Here is a 23805-nt window from a genome sequence, read left to right as displayed (position 1 = left end):
GATCAGGGCACGAACAAAAAAGATAAGCAAGATCCAAAAAACACAAACCAGGAGGGTTAACTTCTGCAGGCCGTTTTCCTCATGCAACAGTTATGAGATCCACGGTTGCATTGACTATTTCTTTCACCTGACTAGACATCTCACTTAATTGTGCAGAGTAGAAGTAGCTCTCTAATACAGTTTAAAGAAGTACTCTTGCATTGGCTTAACAGAAACTGAATAAATACTATAACAGTTCTGCAGAAAGAAAGTCCCACACTTGCAGTTACTCAGATAGGAGAATATATAGCAGATGTCCATGCATGTATTTTCTTTTGCATGTGCATGCTGACAAAAAAATATGCACTTAGTGTTTGACCACGCAAGGCACTGGGTCAGGAACTCGTATTGCACGTTTGGTTGTTGCAACCCCCTTTTTCCTCTTGCAGAGCAGCAGGGTTGGCAAAATAGAAAATCTTGTCAGAAAAAGCACCGTGCAATCGATCCTGATGCAGAATGTAGTTCTTGGACTTCTTGTGGGCAATCACAGCGTCTAATTGGCAATCAGTCAGATTGATCCAATTAGTTTTTTATTTTTGCAGAGGTTACTTATCTTGTGCTCCACAAGAGGTTTCCTCCTCTGGGTTTCCCTTGGTTTTTAGCACTTGAAATAAAAAATAAAAAGATAAATATTCCCCAAAAATTAGCTGTCACTCACTGCTTTATAGGATGCAAGTGAAGAGAAAAAAAAAACCGGAGCACAGTTTGGGCGACAGGCGAAAATGTGAATTAAAAAAATGACGATTGGTCGAAAAAAAAAAAAATTATGGCTATTTCGGAAGCGGAAAGATTCAGATCGGTGTTGACACCTAGCTTTAAAATATTTTGCACTGACCAAAAAATCCTCTCATTTACTCTTTGTGATGGAGAAATGCCCCCCCTTCGTGTTGATCCTGGCAATTTTTCCCCTTCTCTTTAAACCCGTCTTTCTTTCCACCTCTCCCTTCTGCCCGGCAGCAATTTATTTATATAATTGTCTATGCGGACTCTTTCCTTCCTCCGCGACGGACACATAGTGAATTTTCATGTTTTCCCTTTTTTCGCAGTTTTTTTTCCTCCTTATAATAAGATATATTGCGCTCTTCCGCCTCTCCTCTCTGTCTCCGCTCCGCAAAACACCCCCTTCCTTGGATTTGGAGTATTTCCTTCTCATGCATACATATATATATATATCACCGACTCGGTTTCCCTCCACGGTGATGCTTTCTCTCTCTTAGAAACACGGACAGGTTTTCTCCACTCTTTCTTTCCTTCCCGGTGTGGCTGGCCGTCGGTAGCCGGAGAGTCGCTCCTTCCTCTCGGTTATCTCCTCCTGTTTCTGACGGTCTGTCCGCACAAACAAAATGGCGGCTTGTTGTTTCTACTCCTCTGATACGGGGGGGAGGGTTGGAGGTACAGCAACATTAGGCGTGAAGGGGAGGAGGGAGAGGAGGGAGGAAGAGGGGAGGTTTGTCTTCGGAGGGGTTCGGGAATGTCCGGATACCGGTTCCGTGATCTTACGGGTTTCAATCGGTTTCAATCTGTATAAGAGTGTTGCTCGGTGTTTCTCTTCCTCACACAAACAGTAACAGAGGTGGAAGAAGTACCACAATCTTGTACTTCAGTAAAAGTACAAATACTATGGCCTGAAAATACTCCATTACAAGTAAACAGTGGGGTTACTCATCTACTCAAGTAGGCCGACTGTACTTAAGTAAAATGGAGGTACTTTACTTGAGTATTTTCACATTATATTACGTTATACTTTTACTCCACTAAAATGTTTTGTTGACAAATGTTGAACTTTTTCCTCCACTACATTTATTTTACATATTTAGTTACTTTGTAGATTTAGGTTAATACAAATCGACACATCATACATTATTCTAGGCTAGTTACTTTCTGTAGGGGACAGTGGCGCTCCATGGATCTCTTCCTCACACAAACAGCAGAGGTGGAAGAAGTACCAAGATCTTGTACTTCAGTAAAAGTCCAAATACCCAGATCTGAAAACACTCTGTTACAAAAGTCCTGAATGCAAAATGTTAATGGTAGCACAGAAGCATTGGCTAAGAGCAGTGTTAGATCCAGATCCAGAATACTTAATTGTCCATCAGATTTACATATAATGGAAATATGTCTTTGGCAAACAAGATAAAATAACATCATAAGAAGTACAACATACAATTCCAGAGGTGGAAGAAGTCTGCAGATGGTGTACTCAAGTAAAAGTAGAAGTGCCAGAGTTAAGGAATACTCTGCATTTAAAATGTTTCTAAAGCTAAATTAGAACAATATTATCATCAAAATATAGTTAAAGTACCTAAATTAAAAGTACTCATTCTGCAGATTGGTCCAATTCAGAATAATAATGTTTTGATTATAATTCTTGATGCATTCAAGTGTTCTCAAAGCTGGTAAAGGTACAGCTAGTTTGAATGCCTTTGTATACTGCAGGGTAGCATTGTGAATTTACTCCAGGTGGAACTAAAGTCTGATTTAAGAGTTGATTATATTTCACATTATTCATCCACATCTGTCAAGTAACTAAAAGGTATTCAATAAATGTAGTGGAGTAAAAGTACACCATTTACCTCTGAATTGTAGTGGCGTAGAAGTACAAAGTCACAATATTATATTTTTATATAATATTACATTGTCCTATTTTTATCACAAAAAAAAAAGACAGGGCACTTAAATGTTGCAGTTTGTAAATGTGGAGCCAATTTTAGATCCTTTAAAAAACATTTGAATGTGTTTATTAAATAGTCTAAGTATAGTACTTGAGAAAATTTTCTGGGTGGTTACATTCCACCACTGTCAACAACAGTTGTATTAACAGTGGTGAAAGAAGTACTCATATCCTTTACTTAAGTAGAAAAAACTATGGTCTTAAAATACTCCCCAACAAGTAGTACAACTCCACACAAAATAAAACGTACTTAAAGTATCACAGGGAGAAGTACAATGACTATTTTCCCAACATTATCCATCCCAACATTATATAAAATCACATCATCGTGTTTTTATTACTAATAAACACGCTTTTTTTTTTGCAATGTTACTTTTTGAAAAACTGGGTGCATTCCTTAACAATAATTTCCCTTATTTTTTAATGAAAGTAAAATAAAAAATTTGACGAGATCTTTTTAATACACACACATTTCTTTAGAATAGATCACATTTTTCTCTCTCTTGAAAAGACACACACACACACACACACACACACACACACACACACACACACACACACACACACACACCACACACACACACACACACACACACACACACACACACACACACACACACACACACACACACACACACACACCACACACACACACACACACACACACACACACACACACACACACACACACACACACACACACACACACACACACACACACACACACACACACCACACACACACACACACACACACACACACACACACACACACACACACACTTTTCAGTTCATTGGACTCACCATTACAATCATTCCATATTCATTAGGGGAAGTTGTTTAAGACAGGTTCATTTTCAATTCTCACTTGTGTGCATTAACATAATGGACTTTATGATCTGTCTGCAGCCTAGGGAGTGGTGTTTGGTGTTTTGATGTTTTGTAATGGGAAATAATCATTTGTGTGAAGTTCCTTTTTACCCCAAAATGAACACGTGTATGCAGGTACTGTACACACATGAAAAAACTGCTGAAAATATCGTATTAGCCTTTTCCCATTCACAGTGGATGTGTATGCCATTCGGTTTTTTCTCCTGTTGTGTCACCCTGTTTGAGTAGAAGACATTAAGTGGAAGTTTGAGGTATTAATCATAATAATGTACTTATTATACCCTATTGCCTTCAACACATGTCACATAGCATTGTACCTAAAAAGGTTTTTGAGATACACAACAAAATGATTATATCCCTGTGTGCCATGATGATGGTAATACTGGTAATAAAAACAATACTGTTTAGGAGCAAATAGGTTTTAAGGATGAAGATGAGTCCATGGTAGCTTGATCTAACCACGGAGTCTTCAGCTGAACATAAACTTGATGCAAGTGGTTAACAGTTGTTCCTAGATTCTTTATTTCTGGCTCTGGATGACATTTCCCGGCTGATAGCACCATCACAACACTATTACACATTTGTAAGAACGTGGTTTTGCTTTAGCTGCCGTAGCCCTGATTTGTAATTACATTTTAACAAGAAATACGTCTGTATCAATGCAGTAATAGCTTTCGTATTTCGACAAGTTAAGTTCGTTTTGAATCAAGTTTTGAATCAGGTGACTCCTGTGTCCTTACTCCTGTCTTTTTCTCCAAACTTTGCCATCTACTGTAGGTATCACACCAGTTATGGCTAAGCAGTACGCTATGCAAACCAACTTCAAACTATTCCATACACACAACTAAACCCACCCTTTATCCTTTATCCCTCTTCATAATCACTCACTGTTGAAGACAAATACGATCCAGTTTCTTTAAACAGTTAGAAAGATGTCAACATATATGATCTTCCACATCATATTGTCTGTATTTTGGAGGCCTTGCTGAGGCTAAAACTAGAGTCTTTGCAATGTGCTCCCACCTTTCATGTACCTGGGCCCTGAGCCGGATGATGTCATCACGGTGGAGACGTTTGGAAACTCCCAGCCCACAGATGAAGTGTCTCACTTTGTCACCTGTCTGTCTCTCCCTGCCTTTATCTCTGGGCGCAGGCTTTCTCTACATCAGCGATGGTCTTTGGTGCGTCTGAGGACAGAATCAAAGCGCCTCCCTCGTCTCGGATCACCACGTCGTCCTCTATCCTGATGCCCAATCCACGGAAACGCTTAGGCACCTGGTCGTTGTCCTCGGCTATGTACAACCCTGTGATAAAAGAAGGAGGAATCAGAAGTCCTTTAGTCGTCCCACAGAGAGGAAATGTATAGGAACGCATAGATAGTGACGAAGAACACTATAAAGGCTTTCACATAGTCAGGGTTCATACACTTTTTCACCAATGATTTTCAATGACCTTTACCTAATTTTCCATGACCAAAAACATTACTCTTTCTCAGCGGTACCACTGAAAATTGTTTATTTTAACATGGAACAGAAAAATAAGGTCTGCATCTGAAACATGTCGTGCCTATCTAAAACAAATCCAATAGTAGCTTCTACAGGCTAAAGCAACTAAAATCTCTTACCAGCAAAATACCTCGTCAGTTAAAAGCCATTTTACGTTTCACTACTATACGATACAGTATTTATTATCAATATAGTATTACTATTTTGGCGATTAGATAAAATATAACATTTCATTTCATTTCCATGACTTTTCCAAAACTTTGGGAGAAATATTGTTTTCCATGACTTTTCCAGGACCTAGAATTAGCTTTTTGAATTTCCATTAATTTTCCAGGTTTTTAATGACCGTAAGAACCCTGCATAGTATTTAAAATGAAAAGTATTACTGTTTAACAGAGTATGCAGGTAGATAAGTAAGTAGCAGGAGTACTTGTAACATATAATAAGTGTAGCATTGTAGAATGAAGTGAGGTATATAACAGTAGTACAATTATTATTATTGCATAGTTACGTAATGATTCTTGTTACAGTAATGGATAGACTAACTCGGAGTAGCATCCATTAGTAATAATAATATTAGCAGGAACATATTGCACATACTGTTGTTTTAGGACAGTGGTGTCATAGTCTTTGTTTTTTACATTATTGCACATTGGTGCTAACAGAGGTGTTAATAGTATTTTTTATTAGAAGAAGCAGGAATAACGTGAAAGATAAAATGTAGAAAAGATAATGTGTAATGTGAGAGTCAGTTCCTCCACCAAAGTAACTGGATTGTCTTTTAGAATAAGCCAAAGACTAAACAGGTATTAAAAAGGGTAGTTTGTGTAAACCTGGTTCTATGGTGATGGCCATCCCCGGCTGCAGAGGTTGTGAGCGGGACAGCTCAGGAGTGTCGTGGACGTCCATCCCCAGGTAATGTCCAATGTGGTGGGGGCAGTACCGCCGTGCAGCCTGGGTAAACACATGTAAAGCTTGATACAGTTGCATAAAGGTTGGTCATCGTATAGTCCTATGCCAGACCTGATTTGCTTCTAAACATTAAGGAAGTGAAATGAATGGGGGGTTACTGTCATGGGTGAGCCTTGTCAAATCCCTTTTCAACGACACCAAAGAATCAAGAAAGCATCTAAACAAGAACATTACAAAAGGTGAGCACAAATTCCAACATGCAAATCTGGGGAATCTATCACATTGTATCTCTTTTGCACTATGTATGAATGTGTTAGAATTAGAATCAAAAGTGTGTACTTGCATTTCAAAATAATCATTGTTGAATGTTTAAGTCACAGTTTACCAAAATGTTTGACTTGGGTTAAGCTTTGAATTAGCTTTCGTCTAAGGCTAAAGGCACAAAGTAGGGTTTTTTCTGTGGTTCTACATCGACAGTCTACAAATCCTCAGCCATGCTCACTTGATCAGTTAAGCAGCAATTGAGTCATAAACAAAGGTACTAGACAAATTGAATGTTGGACCTTACAACAGTTGTTACAATTCATAATTGAAATCAGGGAAATATTTCAATTAACATTTTGCAATTGAAAAATACTGTAAATGTGTGCATGTGGCTGTGAATAAATGGTTTATAGAGTAAAATATGATCTTCTTATTCAACAGAGACCTTATATTCAACTTAAGGAGCAGCTGAATATTTGTATCTGGAAAACATAACTTTGTTGTATAGTTAATCATCTGCTACTCATCCTGAGAATTGTGTTACTTGCAGCAGCTTTGTTTTACAAAAACAAGCACAATTTGATTCTTTTTTTTCAGCAGAATTGCTCTTCATATTGGATAAAGCATCATGTTTACCAGCCAGACTCCATGCCATTTCAATTTCTCTGATTCTTACCTTCAGTACATCAGCCTCACTGCTGCTGGCCTTCACGACGCCGAGCCTCCTGAGCTGTCGCCCCAGCAGAGCCAGCATGCTGCTGTAGATGTGATCCAGACTGACGCCCGGCGAACACATGGACAGACAGGAGCGCTGCACCTCCAGCACCGCCTCGTACAGCTCCGCCTGCGCAGGGCTGAACCTATGGGGAGTAGGTATTTCACTTAAATCAATTCTGTATAAGTGAACTCAACTCCACACCATGTATAACACAAGTCTAGTCATATATATTTCATGCAAAGTTGTTACATATTATATATTTAAGTGTGTGTTTGTTGTTGTCATCAGAATACTTCTTAAAAACACCTTTTAAAAAGGTTCCCAAATGTAGAGACATAAAAAAAACTATAAAGCTAACAATACACAACACAACCTAATAGTATCCAATAAGATACACAAATAAAGCAAAGCTAAGCGTAATTAAGGTTTAAGAAACAGGGGGTGAGTTCTGATGTAGGGATCAGATGGATTTCAGGTAAAGCTCTGCCTTTAGAAAACAAACATAGTGAAGGATTTGTTTAATTGCTTATTTTGACAAACTTACTTTCCATTCACTGGCCATGTCCGAGTGATATCACTGACGTAACCAAAGTATTCACAGCCTCCATCGAGCAGCACCATCTCACCATCCTGACGGAGGAGAGCAGAGTCAGTAAAGCTGTTCAGTTATTACTGTATATAAATAATAACATGCTACACCTTCCTTTTACCTTGATGATCTGGTTGTTGTTGATGTAGTGCAGAGTGTTGGCTCGGTTTCCCCCGGCAACGACAGGCGGGTAGGCCAGGAAGTTGGCGCCATGGATCCGATTCTCGAAATCAAACTGGAAGGATGAAATCACCTTGTGAGCATCATGTTAGGTGTCATACACTGTCCGACTAAATGAAACTGCTCCATGCTGCCAACTTTCATTTATTTACCTGATTCTTTGGTATATTTTAGTTGAATTTGCACTTTTTAAAATAATAATTATCCTGTTATTGCACTTGATTGTCAAGCAATTCAAACTACACTTCCTGTACGAAAGGTGTTATATCAATAAAATAAATGAATAGAGTTTATTATAGACCTTTTTTTAGTTGAAAAAGGTATAGCTTAATGGCATATTGTGTAATTCCTGTGGACATTTTAATTTGGACAAAACAAAGCTATAAAGACAAACCACAGTAACTGCACTAACCTACCAGGTCAAGTCAAAGCTAGCTCGTGCCATAACAATGAACACATCTAAATAATTGATGTGTCTTTATTTAAATACACGCTATAAAATGACATCTTGATTATACTGTTAAAAAATTCACAGGAATGAAGGAGACAGTAGCGGTTATACATTCTGCTGATAAAAACTAAATATCTTTAGTTACTTTAGCAAAGATCACAGCTTCATCCACGTCTCCTCGACACATAGCCATCGTTCTCCGAAAAGCCTGAAAGAAAATAATTCAGTTACATACCACCTTGGTTGGTGATTGGCTAATGGTTACACAAGCCAAAAAATCGTTATGACATCATAAAGTGGCCAAAATCTGATCAGCTCATTTTCAGACAGGTTTTTATAGAAATGGATCAGGACAAAAAGAGAGAGAATCTTTGTTCGTGAAACTTTCAGAGTCTCTTTCCACAGAGGGGACACATGTTGATGTAGAAGAGACATGAAGAAGAGGGGACACATGTTGATGTAGAAGAGACATAAAGAAGAGGGGACACATGTTGATGTAGAAGAGACATAAAGAAGAGGGGACACATGTTGATGTAGAAGAGACATGGAGAAGAGGGGACACATGTTGATGTAGAAGAGACATGAAGAAGAGGGGACACATGTTGATGTAGAAGGGACACATGTTGATGTAGAAGAGACACGAAGAAGAAGGGACACATGTTGATGTAGAGGAGACATGAAGAAGAGGGGACACATGTTGATGTAGAAGAGACATGAAGAAGAGGGCACACATGTTGATGTAAAGAGACATGAAGAAGAGGGGACACATGTTGATGTGGAAGAGACATGAAGAAGAGGGGACACATGTTGATGTAGAAGAGACATGAAGAAGAGGGGACACATGTTGATGTAGAAGAGGGGACACATGTTGATGTAGAAGAGACATGAACAAGTGGATTTAGCATAATAGGTCCCCTTTACCAATCCATGTTGTTGAAAATGTTGCCTTACCTGCAGGCTTTTGTTGGTAATTGTATAAAGTTGACACTGAGCAATTTACACACACTAACCTGTGCACTGATGTGACCTGCTTCTTGCATTAGTGCCACCTCAGCGGAGCTCTTGACGGCCCTCAGAGAGTGGACGAGGGGCCGGAGGGAGTGAGGCATCGGCCCCTCGTCCAGCAGGGGGCCCACGTGCGCCTGATGGAGCCGAGGGTGGGCCGGCAGAGAGCTGTCGTACCACAGCACAGTGCCTGGAAGAAGGAGAAGAGAAAGTGGTAACAATGAAGTTAAAGTTGTAAACAGAAGGCAGTCAATTGTCAGCTCCGGTTTCTGTTATTATTTCGTTTCAAATATTTATATTGAGAAGAAGCATAGTCTAAGCAATAGTACAGATTTCTTTGGGGTGGAAATCATGCTTCTCTTTTTCAACATAGAAGACAAACAGAACAACCAAAAAAAAGAAATAATAAAGAAAAAACATAGCATGACAGGAATACCATACGTAATGACATACATAGCCATAATGGGAAAGAACATACAAAATAGTATATATAATAAAAATAAATAAATAAACTTGGTTTCTTTTTATTTCATTTGAAAAAATAATTGAATCCCTAAATTCAAATATGATACATTAGCTATAGAAGGCTAATTTCATGGATTTGTATAAAGAAAACACAAGAACCAGTGAAAAGGGTTATACTGTGTGTTTGTCTGCTCTATAATGCCAAGGTAAATAGAACTGCCTACAGTAGTAACTTGACCCACTCGACCATGCTGCACTGCATTATATTATATATCAAATGCACCCTATAGGACTCATCATTGCAAACTGTATAGCCTAACTGGATGGTCCTCACTTACTATGCGTAGGATGCAGCATGGGTTTTTATTATTGTATAAAGCCATTTTAGGTACGCTTCCACTGTATATTTCTGCCAGATTTTCTCCAGTTTGTGACTCTTACGACCTCAGATCCAGTGCCTGGATACGGTTCCAGGTTCCTGCCGTGCGGACTGAGGCTGGGAAAAGGAGTCTTTTTTTATGATGGTCCTTGGTCTTGGAATGACCTTCAATCACGCCTCAAACTGAGGGCACTTGTCTCAATAGCATGTTTTAAATTGAAGTTGTCTGAAGTCCTTACCACCAGCTGCTCTTGCAGTAATAAGTAGTGCACCTTTCTTACTGTCCTAATGTGCACAATGTAGTGACTGCTTTTTCGTCTTTTGTTTTCTTAGTTATGTTCTCTGCATTTTATATGTTTGTGTTATGTGTTATGTGTAACGTTGCTGCCTTCTTGGCCAGGTCAGCATTGAAAATGAGATTTTATCTCAATGCTTTTTTATCTGGTTAAATAAAGGTTAAATAAATAAATAAAAAATGTAGTGTTTGTTCAAGGCAAGAGACAACTTATAGGAAAGTGTTTCTTTCATGCATTTAAACTAACCAGTTTGTTTATTCATATTGAAATATAGCGCTTTGTTTCTTCATTCCAACAGTGACCTCATTTCAGTGAGGGGCGTCCGATTGGTTAAACAAACGCACACCTTGTACTATTTCTATTCTATTTTATTTGTATTACTTGCACTATTTTAACTATTTTGTCTGTTTTATTGTGTTGCACTGTTGGAGGAGCCTGTGACCTAATATTTTCATTGACATATCTATATTGTAGCTATGTACAAATGACAATAAAAGCCCTGAATCTTGAATCTTGAATGAGAAGAATCATGCCTCCCCCCACCTTTAAGGCTCTTGAGAACCAGACCCAGTTCTTCTGTGCAGTGAACTCTCTCGATGCCGGTCAGAGCCGCCGCTCCATCCTTCCCCGACCGCGGCCCGTCCCACAGCTCTCTGCTCGGGTCTCTGCGCGGGACGAACAGGATGGCCTGGTCCGGGCGTCCTGTCCCGTACAGAACCAAGGCACTGTCCGGCTCCAGGATGCCACTGAGGTACAGGAAATCCTGAGGATCATATGGACACAGGTTAATGATGACGGCTATCTTAAATTATACACAATCAGTATTCTAAATCAGGGGTTCCGAACCTTTATTGTGCCAAGGACCGGCAGATACATTAAAAAAAAATCGCGGACCGGTTGTCAATTTTAACTGATTTTAATATTTACTCACCACCAGCAGGTAGCAACAGAGGCTAACATCCTGAACAAATACTAGAACAATATGCATCCAAAACATATTAACAACGTTTAAAAAAGAACCGGTGTCGTTTTTGGTTTTTCGGAAAAACTGAAAACCGACGTTAAAACGGGAAGACAGATAAATCAACGTTTTGGTTTTGTTTGTATGATTTACGGATAATCCAGTGAATGATGGGAAAACGAGGAGAAGGCGCATTATGAAGGAGGTGTGTGTGTGTGTGTGTGTGTGTGTGTGTGTGTGTGTGTGTGTGTGTGTGTGTGTGTGTGTGAGACTGGCATTTGTTTTCAGAAGATATTATGATAGTGACGTTCGTTCCGGTGCACGTTCGACAGCATTTCGCACTACATCGAGATTAAGATTAAACTAATTTATTTTGGGAACACCCGCATATAGGCTACCTATGGAGTTAGCCAGATGTGTGTAAATTACTGTTCATGGTCATTTGAAAACAAATGCCGGTGTCGGACAGACACAAACACTGAACACACAGAGCTGAGCAGAGCACATACACACACATCATGCGCCTTGGTAACTGGACATCTCCTTTAAAAAACGAATTGTCAAGATCTGTCTGTGTTGTATTTTGTCTTGTCTTTTTCTGTCTTTTGTTTCATGTTTTACTTTGAAAGGTCTTCACCTCCTGTCTTGCCTGTTTCTGTCTGTGTTGTGTTTTGTCTTGTCTAGAGCCTCATCCCAATACCCTTCCTCGACTCCTCTCTTCCCCTCCTCCGGGACTTGACCCGGAAATCGATCAAGACACGCCATTTTGAAGGACATCCCAATAGCTGAAATGCACACGGAGGAGTCGAGGAGGGGTGAGGGAGGAGGGGTGCGGGAGGAGACGAAAGGGAGGAGACGAAAGGGAGGAGACGAAAGAGGATACACGCGAGCAGACTACGCGGAAGTGTTTTCACTACTCGCATATAAAAGCTCCGCCCCCACCTTCACAGCTGGTCGATTTCAACAGAGGAAAACCGACAACTGGAAGATGAGTGGAAAAGCGTCACATAAATGTATAAGTGCTCACAGCTCCGTGGGAATTATTATGTGCAATTCATTTCTAAAAGGCTTCACATTACTATAATTATATTTTTATTTAAATGTAGGCTACATTTTACACCAAAACGGAACACAAAAGCAGGACCAAACATCATTGCATTCCTTGACTAACAAGAGAAAGATTCATTCACTTAAATACATATTTAACCAGAAATGGACCGGTTCTAAGTGGTTATTCAGTTAAGCCCGATGAGAGGGGATACAGCTGTGCGCATGTCATCATTAACAGATGTCGTCGTTTAAGAGTGACGTTTGAGTGAACGAGGACATCCCAATTAATACCTGAGGACTCCTCTGTCCTCGCGTCACCTCCTCGTGTCCCTCACTCGCATCTTACGGAGGCAGAGCTAAGACGCAAGGAAGGGAAGCGAGTGAGGGAAAGGAGGAGTCGAGGAGGGGTATTGGGATGAGGCTTAGATCTGTTTTTGGTTTTCTGTCTGCGTTGTGTCTTGTCTAGATCTGTTTTTGGTTTTCTGTCTGCGTTGTGTCTTGTCTAGATCTGTTTTTGGTTTTCTGTCTGCGTTGTGTCTTGTCTAGATCTGTCTTTGGTTTTCTGTCTGCGTTGTGTTTTGTCTTTAGATCTGTCTGTGGTTCCCTGTCGTTAGTTTCCCTGGTGTGTCTTATTACCCGATTGTGTGCACCTGGTGTCCCTGTGTTTTCTCCTCCCTCCTCACCTGTGTCTTGTTTGTATAATTAGTCTTGTGTGTATTTAAGTTCTGGTTTTTCTGTCTGTCTTTGTCGGTTCGTCTTGTGTTATGACTTGGTCTTCGGTGAGTGTTCTGTTCTGTCTTTGTTTATAGTCCACGGAGCCTCCAAACGGCTCCTAAAAGAAGGAGTCGCAAGGCCAGGTTAGCAGCACGAGCCCAAAGTGCCATGGTTCCAGCCCCAGTTCTGTCCCCAGCAGCCATGGTTCCAGCCCCAGTTCTGTCCCCAGCTGCCATGGTTCCAGCCCCAGTTCTGGCTCCAGCAGCCATGGTTCCGGCCCCAGTTCTGGCCCCAGCAGCTATGGTTCCGGCCCCTGTTCTGGCCCCAGCAGCCATGGTTCCAGACCCAGTTCTGGCCCCAGCAGCCATGGTTCCGGCCCCTGTTCTGGCCCCAGTAGCCATGGTTCCAGCCCAAGTTCTGGCCCCAGCAGCCATGGTTCCAGCCCCAGTTCTGGCTCCAGCAGCCATGGTTCCGGCCCCAGCAGCTATGGTTCCGGCCCCTGTTCTGGCCCCAGCAGCCATGGTTCCAGACCCAGTTCTGGCCCCAGCAGCCATGGTTCCGGCCCCTGTTCTGGCCCCAGTAGCCATGGTTCCAGCCCAAGTTCTGGCCCCAGCAGCCATGGTTCCAGCCCCAGTTCTGGCCCCAGCAGCTATGGTTCCGGCCCCAGTTCCGGCCTTGGCAGCCATGGTTCCGGTTTCAATTCCGGCTCCAAAGCCGGCCCACACAGCCATGATCCAGGCTTCAGCTCCGGACCTTACAGCCATGATTCCGGCTCAAGTACTGGGCCCAGCAGCCATGGTTCCGGCCCCAGTTCCAGCCATGGTTCCGGCTCAAGTACCGGCCCCAGCAGTCATGGTCCCGAATCCGGCTCCTCGTCACCTGTTGACTCATCGGCCGATGCCAGATCCCCGAGTCCTGTCGGCATACCGGCCGACTCCAGCACCTTGTCTCCTGCTGGCTCTCCAGCCGACGCCAGCTCCCCGTGTCCTGTCAGCGTACCGGCCGACTCCAGCACCTCGTCTCCTGTTGGCTCTCCAGCCAACACCAGCTCCCCGAGTCCTGTCGGCGTACCGGCCGACACAAGTTCCTACCCGAGTCCCCTCTCAAGTTTCCTCTCAAATCCCCTCTCTAGTTCCCTCTCAAGTCTCCTCTCCAGTTCCTTCTCGAGTCCCCTCTCGAGTCTCCTCTCCAGTCCCCTTTCAAGCCCTCTCTCGAGTCCCCTCTCGAGTTCCCTATCGAGTCCCCTCTCAAGTCACCTCTCAAGTTCCCTCTCAAGCCCTCTCTCGAGTCCCCTCTCAAGCCCTCTCTCGAGTCCCCTCTCGAGTTCCCTATCGGGTCCCCTCTCGAGTCTCCGTTCAAGTTCCCTCTCGAGATTCCTTTCAAGTCTCCTTTCAAGTCACCTCTCAAGTCAACTCTCAAGTTTCCTCTCAAGCCTTTTCTCGAGTTCCCACTCAAGTCCCTACTCATGTGCCGTTGGAGGTCCCGCAGACTACTCTTCTGCCGGGGGTCCTGCCAACCCCATGTCCTGAGTCGTTGGAGGTCCCACAGACTGCTCTTCTGCCGGGGGTCCTGCCAACCCCATGTCCTGTGCCGTTGGAGGTCCCGCAGATTGCTCTTCTGCCGGGGGTCCTGCTAACCCTATGTCCTGTACCGTTGGAGGTTCCGCTGGGGGTCCTGCCAACCCTTTGTCCTGTCCCGTTGGGGGTCCCGCCGACTACTCTCCTGCCGGGGGTCTTGCCAACCCTATGTCCTGTCCCGTTGGGGGTCCCGCCGACTACTTTCCTGCCGGGGGTCCTGCCAACCCTATGTCCTGTCCCGTTGGGGGTCCCGCCGACTACTCTTCTGCCGGGGGTCCTGCCAATCCCTTGTCCTGTTCCGTTGGAGGTCCCGCCGACTACTCTTCTATCGGGGGTCCTGCCAACTCTATGTCCCGTGCCTTTGGAGGTTCCGCTGGGGATCCTGCCAGCTCTATGTCCAGTCCAGTTGGAGGCCCCGCCATTTCCTGTCCTGCCAGGGGTACTGCCAACCCCTTGTCCAGTTCCGTTGGAGGCTCCGCCATCATCTGTCTCGCCGGGGGTGCTGCCAACTCCTGGTCCTCTTCCGTGGGGGATCCTGCCGAAGCCTGTCCCACCGGCTCCGGTTCCTGTTGGGCTGACACTGGGTCCTGCCCGGCCTCCGGAGCTGTTTGGCCTTCACCCATCCTGAACTCTGCCTTGCCCCCGGGCCGTCCGCCCGAGTCCCCCTTTTTGAACTCTGCCTTGCCCCCGGGCCGTCCGCCCGAGTCCCCCTTTTTGAACTCTGCCTTGCCCCCGGGCCGTCCGCCCGAGACCCCTTCCTTGAACTCTGCCTTGCCCCCAGGCCGTCCGCCCGAGATCCCTTCCTTGAACTCTGCCTTGCCCCCGGGCCGTCCGCCCGAGTTCCCCTTTTTTAACTCTGCCTTGCCCCCGGGCCGTCCGCCCGAGACCCCATCCTTGATCTCTGCCTTGCCCCTGGGCCGTCCGCCCGAGACCCCTTCCGGGTCCTCCGCTGTCAGCCCAAGCCCGTCCTCCAGACCCCCTCCACCCACCCTGTTGGCCTTAGTTTTGTGTCCCTCCTCCGGTCCCCCTCCACCCACCCTGCTGGATTTTTTTTGGGACGTCTGGGATCCGTCCCTTGAGGGGGGGGTACTGTCAAGATCTGTCTGTGTTGTATTTTGTCTTGTCTTTTTCTGTCTTTTGTTTCATGTTTTATTTTTGAAAGGTCTTCACCTCCTGTCTTGCCTGTTTCTGTCTGTGTTTTGTCTTGTCTAGATCTGTTTTTGGTTTTCTGTCTGCGTTGTGTCTTGTCTAGATCTGTTTTTGGTTTTCTGTCTGCGTTGTGTCTTGTCTAGATCTGTCTTTGGTTTTCTGTCTGCGTTGTGTTTTGTCTTTAGATCTGTCTGTGGTTACCTGTCGTTAGTTTCCCTGGTGTGTCTTATTACCCGATTGTGTGCACCTGGTGTCCCTGTGTTTTCTCCTCCCTCCTCACCTGTGTCTTGTTTGTATAATTAGTCTTGTGTGTATTTAAGTTCTGGTTTTTCTGTCTGTCTTTGTCGGTTCGTCTTGTGTTATGACTTGGTCTTCGGTGAGTGTTCTGTTCTGTCTTTGTTTATAGTATAGCCTTGAAATAAAGGAGATATTTTTGACACTTTAATCTGCATTTGGGTCCTGCTTCCTGCACACACCGTAACACAAATAAAAGGGGGAATAATCGGGCAGTTCGATGTGTGTAGAGATGTGTGTAGAGGTGTGTGTGGTTAACACGTAGCAGCCTGCAGTCACTCGCTGTTCTGATGGAGGTAAACACAGCGAAGGCGGTGCGTAAAAAGGCACATCTTTACTCGCTGGCTGGTGTTGCACTTCTCAGAGGCGGAGTATACGTCCCGCTGCCTCCTGATGCTGCAGCCATTTTATGAAGCGAAGGAGGTTTTCCTTCTATAAAACAGCTGTTGACAGCAGATACCGTGAGAGTCCCGGACATGAATTCATAGATCAAGGCAGACTGGTTTACTCTCCTGTTTTGCCAATCCGGTGCTTAAACAAATAGCTCTGCACCCCTGGCCGACATATCCTTAAAATGAAGTTTTTCATTCTCATACTGATATTCTGAACAATCTGTGCTGTTGTATTTGTAAAGTGTCTCTACTGTAGGCTATTTTTATTTTATGTACAGCACTTTGGCTCGACCAAAAATCGTTTATAAATGTGCTATATAAATAAAACTTGATTTGATTTGAAGTCCGAGTTTGAAATATATCTCAAATAATGTATGCACTGCCATTTCCCCACATAAACATAAGTCTGCAATTAAACGGTTGTCTCCTGTGCGCTCCTCTTCCTACTTGGCGCACCGGTAACTTTCTTGTGCGCACAAGAGGCTGAGACCAGGCTGAGCCGCCGAATCCCTCGGAACATCATAAAAGCCATTTTCAACGGTTTTCTAGTGAAAGATTAACTAGGCTACTGGATGAAATAATATGACTGGTATAGGTGCGAAAATTAAACAGTTTTTGAAAAAAATATTATGATAAAATATTTTTATATATTTATAATTCTGCAAATATTACGATAAACTCACAGCTATTTCGCGGCCCGGCAGTAACACCGGGGGAACCCCTGTTCTAAATGACAAAAACATAGGGAATGAGTCCTAAAACCCTGACATAAGTCAGCTTTATACCACTTCCGGGTTCCCTGAAGTCAGTGTTTTTTTTTTTTTTTTTTAATGGGTTTTTGGTTAGATGCCTGAAATAAGGTCTGTGGTTAACACAGACCTTATTTAAAAAAATAATTTGTTCTACGACATAAAATACGCCAGTGAATACCCCACTGGTGAACGTCTAAATCTATGTGTCATAAAAACGGCGTTTGCTAACAAGTGACTAAACGTCATCACGCCGAATGTTATAAACACATCACAACAATTATGAAAGTATTGTTTATACAGTATGTAGGGATTATCCTTCTGAATAAAACATTGAAATATCATAAACATGTGTTTGACAGAGATCTTATTTTCTGAAACATTCCAAAATCCAATAGAAAACCCAATTGGCGTTTAGTTAAGGGGAGCCCTTGTGATGCTAACTTTGAAAACACATCACTGAACCTCTCTCTTGCCTCTGACTGTTAAAACCCCACAAAGGCACAAGCAGATACAACTTATCTTTGGTTTAATTTTTTTAAATTCAAGCTTGCACCTGGTTCTGGTGGAAGGGGTAAGGGATGTCGTTAGTCATGTAGCGGGTCGGGTGGGACAACAAGACGACCACATGGGTGCTGGAGGAGGCGGAGGGTCCCAGCCTGTCGGCCTGCGCCTCGATCAGTGAGGCCAGCCTGAGTCTGCGGAGCTCGAACTCTGTCTGAGTCAAACCCGGGGTCACCTCACCTGAGGAGCAGAGATCACAACATATGGCGTATCAAGGCAAGGCAAGGCAAGGCAAGTTTATTTATATAGCACTTTTCAACACAAGGCAATTCAAAATGCTTTACAAAAAATGAAAGACATTAAGAAAAAGGCATTTAAAATCAGTCATTAAAAAGAAAAGCTAATAAAATAAATATTAAAAGAAAAAATACATGGATAAAAGTTTCAGTGCAGTCTAAGATATAAATAGTTCAATTAAACATAAAAAGAAAAAGTACATGGATAAAAGTTACAGTGCAGTCTAAGATATGAATAGTTCAATTAAAAGCAGCGACAAAAAGAAAAGTCTTCAGCCTGGATTTAAAAGTAGTCAGAGTTGCAGCGGACCTGCAGGTTTCTGGGAGTTTGTTCCAGAGATTTGGAGCATTATAACTGAACGCTGCTTTATCATGTTTAGTTCTGACTCTGGGGACAGAAAGCTGACCAGTCCCAGAAGACCTGAGAGATCTGGATGGTTCATAATTTAGCAGGAGGTCAGAAATGTATTTTGGGCCTAAACCATTCAGTGCTTTATAAACCAGCAGCAGTATTTTGAAATCTATTCTTTGACACACAGGAAGCCAGTGTAAAGACTTCAGAACAGGAGTGATGTGATCTACTTTCTTAGTGTTAGTGAGGACTCGAGCAGCGGCGTTCTGAATCAGCTGCAGCTTCCTAATAGATTTTTTAGTGAGACCTGTGAAGACACCATTGCAGTAGTCGAGTCTACTGAAGATAAAAGCATGGGCAAGTTTTTCCAAATCCTGCTGTGACATTAGTCTTTTAATCCTAGATATATTCTTTAGGTGATAGTAGGCTGATTTAGTAACTGTTTTAATGTGACTGTTGAAACTCAGGTCAGAGTCCATGACTACACCTAGATTTCTGGCTCTATCTGTTGTTTTGAACATTGCACACTGAAGCTCAGCGCTAACTTTTGTACGTTCGGCCTTGGCTCCAAAAACCATTACCTCAGTTTTATTTTTGTTTAATTGGAGAAAGTTCTGACACATCCAGTCATTGATTTGTTCAATGCACTTACTCAGTGTTTTAACTGGAGCATAGTCTCCTGGTGAAATTGTTATGTAAATTTGTGTGTCATCTGCATAGCTATGGTAACTTATTTTGTTGTTCTTCATTATCTGAGCCAGTGGTAGCATGTAGATGTTAAAGAGAAGAGGCCCCAAGATGGAGCCTTGAGGAACCCCACATGTCATATTTGTCAACTCAGATGTGTATTTACCTATAGAAACAAAGTTGTTTCTGTCCTTTAAGTAGGATTCAAACCAATTTAGAACTGTTTCCGAAAGTCCCACCCAGTTTTCCAGTCGGTCGAGTAATATGTTGTGGTCAACAGTGTCAAACGCAGCACTGAGATCTAATAATACTAACACTGAAGTTCTGCCACTGTCTGTGTTTAAGTGGATGTCATTAAAGACCTTTACAAGAGCAGTCTCAGTGCTGTGGTTTGGACGAAAGCCTGACTGGAACACATCGAAACAGTTATTTAAATGCAAGAAATTACTCAACTGTTGAAAAACAACTTTTTCAATGATTTTACCTAGAAATGGGAGGTTTGATATGGGCCTGTAATTTTTCATTACTGAAGCATCTAGATTATTCTTTTTTAAGAGTGGTTTAATGACTGCAGTTTTCAGGGCCTGTGGAAAAATACCTGAGTGAAGAGATTTGTTTACTATATGAAGTAGATCTGAGGCCATGCAAGGCAACACATCTTTAAAAAATCCTGTTGGAATAATATCAAGGCAGCAGGAGGAGGATTTCAGAAGTTGAATAATGTCCTCTAGGTTTTTATCATTAATCTGATGGAATTGTGTCATGGTGTTTGAATTGATGTTAAGTGGACACAGAGACAACACATTTGCTGTTCCTGATGCAGAGGCACTGACTGCTTGTCTGATTTTCTGAATTTTGTCAGTGAAAAAGGAGGCAAAATCATTGCACGCCCTGGTGGATAGAAATTCAGAGGCTACTGACACTGGGGGGTTAGTTAGTCTGTCGACGGTAGCAAACAAGGCATGTGTGTTGTTTTTGTTTTTGTTTTTGGTAATGATGTCAGAGAAGAATGATTGTCGTGCGTTTTTCAATTCCAAATTATAAAGGCCAAGTCTCTCTTTATAGATTTCAAAGTGAACCTGGAGATTTGTTTTTCGCCACCTGCGTTCAGCTTTTCGACATTCTCTTTTTTCTGTTTTCACGGTCATGGCCTTTCTCCATGGAGATATTTTCTTGCCAGACACTTCCTTTACCTTAGTTGGAGCAATGGCATCTATAACATTTTTAATTTTTGAATTAAAATGATCTACTAGCTCATTTACTGAGATGTTAGCAGGGGCAAGTATGGAAGAAAAATTCTGAGTAAACATTTCCCTAGTATTTTTAGTTAAATATCGCTTTGTGGTTACCTCTTTTTGAACATTTTTGTGAACAGAAATAGAGCTCTCAAAGAAAACACAGGAATGATCAGAGAGTGCAACATCAGTCACCACAACCTTAGAGATATTCAGACCCTTTGAGATAATTAAGTCCAGAGTGTGCCCCTTATTGTGCGTGGGCTCCGTCACATGCTGAGTCAGTCCATAGCTATCAAGAACACAAAACAGTTATTTTGCCCCTCTGTCCTGGGGGTTGTCAACATGGATGTTAAAATCACCAACAATGACTAGACGGTCAAAGTCAATACACACTATAGACAGCAGTTCAGTAAAGTCATCAAAAAAGCTTGCACAGTATTTGGGTGGTCTATAGATATTTAGGAACAGAGCTCGAGAGGAGCATTTCAGCTGAAGGGCCACATATTCAAAAGAATCAAAGTTTCCATACGATGTCTTCCTGCATTGAAGGGAATCATTGAACAGAATAGCAACTCCACCCCCTTTCTTATGCATTCTTTCCTGACTCATAAAACTAAAGTTGGGAGGGGTTGATTCGATAAGAACAGCTGCACTGTTATTTTGTTCAATCCAAGTTTCTGTTAAAAACATAAAATCGAGATTGTGCTCAGTAATAAAATCATTGACTAAAAATGTTTTTCCTGCCAAAGACCTGACATTTAATAAGGCTAGTTTAAGTTCGTTAAACACACTATCAGTCATGTTTTTTGTAACAAGCTGTGGCTGACATGGAATCACTGCTAAATTAGATAAACTCACACAAACGTTTGAGCGCTTCCTGTATCTAAGATGATTCACCGCTCTTAATCTATTACCTATCAACACAGATATCGGCAAAGCTATAGGCAGGCAGGGCCCCGGCATGTCCTGGAAAGAGTTGAGAGTGCCATACGTATCAGTGTTAAACAGCAGATCAAAACCTAGACATATAGTATGTATTGTCATTGTGTTGTATTCTAATTATTTCTTTCAAGATAAGAAACAAACTATCAATACATTTTTTGTCCAAAGCAAGGAAACATGTTTTAATTTTAAAGGAACATATAATCCAATTTATATTAGATATTTTAGAATAATTACAATGATTGGATTATGAGATTAGTGGGCTAAAGAAATACTATTAGTCTATTGATTCCAATTATGACTTCCAAAAATGCTTTATATCTTATATATTTTAGCTTAGCTTCTGAATGGCATACATACTGCTCTTAGATGCTTTTTGATTATACTCTTAACGCCAATACTGTTTACTTTGTATACGTTGATATAAAATAACCTTGTGAAGTCTTTTTTGTGACATCGTTTCTAATTTTGGGAATGTCCCAGAAAATGTCTGACTTGAAAATGTAGTGAAAATATAAGAGATATTAAAGGTCCCATGTCATGCTTTTCTGGTTATTACCCATCTCCTTGTGTGTTGTGTGGCTTTTTCTGCATGTAAACGGTCTGCAGTCACAAACCCTCAAAGTACACCCTGAAGCGAGTAAAACTCTAACACAGAAAAGACCTGTCTATGCTGCCCCAGAACGCCTCGTTGGGGATTTCTCTTTTTCCATTGTTTACTTCTCGGGTATAGTGACGGGTATAGTGACGGGTATAGTGACGTAACGTAACGGCTCCGCAGACTGGTCAATTTCCGTTACGTCACGTCCGCAGAGCCGTTACGTTTGGACCAATCCGCGAACTTCCTCACACACACACACACACACACTCGGCAGGACGTTGCGAGGCTCGCTGCTGCGAGGAGCGGGACACTGTGAGCTGGCTCAATGGTGTGGGGTCGGCGAGACAGCGAGACACAGCGGAACTCAGCCTGGGCGCACACACAAACTCCCAGACAGGCTGCGGGTGTGTGTGTGTCAGGCTTCGCTGTGTCTCGCTGACGGCCACTGGGCTCACAGGGGGGGGGCAGGAGCTCCAACAAGTCGTTTAGGACAGAGAGTGAATACACATACTATACAGAGATGTTGTATGAGAAACCAATGTGTGTTTGGAAAATTGCACAATATAAATTTATTTTAGTAGACCTCAACAATGGAATTATGATCAGTAGAAATGGCCATGACATGGGACCTTTAAGAGAAGTTTTCTGCATGGGTACTAATGAGTCTGTTGCAGGTTTTCTGTAAAGAGGTGTATATGTACCGGTCCAGCGATCCATTGTAAAACTCACCATGTTTGATGAGGTGTGGATGAGTGAAGGGGCTCGGCTGGCCCAGGTACCGCTGTGGAAGAGTCTTTGGTCTCGAACCTCCGGGTTTCAGAGAAATGTTTCTGCACGGACACCAGACACATCCTGCAGACAGACACACAGATAAAGAGACAGCAAAAAATCTTAAACTGGGATCCTACAATGCTGCATACATCTGGTTTAACCTTTAATTCAGTTTAATCTGCTGTCAAAGGCTGATTCACAGAGGAGAACTTCAAAACTTCACAATATTATCACAAATATATAAGTATTGTCATAGTCAGATGTATAAGCAGGCTGATAAGTGACAAGAAATTGCAGCAAAACATATAGTTTAAATGATTTCCATTGATTGAATACCAACTAAATATAAATGTTTACTTTACTTACACTTATATAACAACACAAGTGGAGAACAAGGTTGTATAAACAGTGAAATATAGTATTATCAGCTGCACTGTATTTGTATCTATATCTATGCTGTATGTCTATGTAAAACATTCATCTGATAACTAACTGTCATGTACTGGCTTAATATTTCCCTCTGAAATGTAACATAAGTGCAGTAGAAATATAAAATAATGTTAATTTGAAAAACTATTTAAGCAACAGTACCTTATGATTTTATGTAAGTACAAATAAAACATAAAAACACTATATTGTTCTCACCTGGCCTCCAGGTTCTCAGCAGCCTGGCAGCAGACCTCACCATGGAGCTGTTTGAGGGCAACATTTCTGCTGCAACTGGAGGACACCGACCAGTCACAGCAATGTGTTCTAACCTCTGTAAACATGAGACAACATACAGTGAAGTTGGTCAATTAAGGCTCTATATTTACAGAGAAACATAGCGATTTGTTGATGAGACTCACCTTTGTTAAAAATCCTCTTATATAACTGTTAAATATCTCCTAAGGTTGGCAGTTAGCATCGTTAGCTTGATGCTAACCCCGTTCATGTGTGTAGATTGAGAAATGATGCCCTGAGTTTTGCCTCCCAGGACGGTTGTCAGTTGACCTGACAGTAATACCGCCATCTTCTGCTTCGGAGTGTGGAAAAAGTACTCAGAATATTTAAAATAAATATTATTATAGGTCATACTATCAAGAAGGATATCAAGTAATTAAAATAAACCCAACCTTTACCATCTGAAAGACTGAAGAGATAAGTGACATGAATGCATACCTT

General features: G+C 42.2%; 1 protein-coding gene across 3 annotated transcripts; it reads right to left on the bottom strand.

Annotated features, from left to right (window-relative positions):
* Positions 1-3400: 3400 nt before the first annotated feature.
* xpnpep3 (X-prolyl aminopeptidase 3, mitochondrial) lies at positions 3401-23733 on the bottom strand. 3 transcript variants are annotated; one of them, XR_004567308.1, is made up of 13 exons: positions 23490-23733; positions 23287-23401; positions 22600-22722; positions 17807-17994; positions 10908-11127; positions 9230-9414; positions 8365-8427; positions 7710-7823; positions 7544-7629; positions 6958-7141; positions 5939-6059; positions 4635-4904; positions 3401-3816 (listed from the first exon to the last, which is right to left on the bottom strand). XR_004567308.1 is itself a non-coding variant. In XM_034198910.1 (12 exons), the coding sequence occupies exons 2-12, from the start codon at positions 23348-23350 to the stop codon at positions 4738-4740; spliced, it is 1515 nt and encodes a 504-aa protein (XP_034054801.1). In that variant the 5' UTR covers positions 23351-23401; positions 23490-23733; the 3' UTR covers positions 3654-4737. The 3 variants fall into 3 exon arrangements, 1 of the variants encoding a protein (XP_034054801.1); XR_004567306.1 differs by having other exon boundaries at positions 3402-3816; positions 4624-4904; XM_034198910.1 differs by having other exon boundaries at positions 3654-4904.
* Positions 23734-23805: the final 72 nt, after the last annotated feature.

This window comes from Gymnodraco acuticeps, unplaced genomic scaffold (assembly GCF_902827175.1).
Source record: "Gymnodraco acuticeps unplaced genomic scaffold, fGymAcu1.1, whole genome shotgun sequence".
NCBI lineage: Eukaryota > Metazoa > Chordata > Actinopteri > Perciformes > Bathydraconidae > Gymnodraco > Gymnodraco acuticeps.
The sequence above is the reverse complement of the archived record's forward strand: the minus strand, read 5'-3'. Positions and strand labels throughout refer to the sequence as shown.

What these genes read in the sequence shown, in the direction of transcription:
- xpnpep3 (XM_034198910.1), bottom strand. Translation starts at nt 23,350, where the DNA reads ATGTTGCCCTCAAACAGCTCCATGGTGAGGTCTGCTGCCAGGCTGCTG. An exon ending in GCTGAGAACCTGGAGGCCAG is followed by an intron (nt 22,723 to 23,286) that starts GTGAGAACAATA and finishes GTCTGTCTGCAG; the next exon opens with GATGTGTCTGGTGTCCGTGC. An exon ending in GTGAGGCTGATGTACTGAAG is followed by an intron (nt 6,060 to 6,957) that starts GTAAGAATCAGA and finishes GTGTTTACCCAG; the next exon opens with GCTGCACGGCGGTACTGCCC.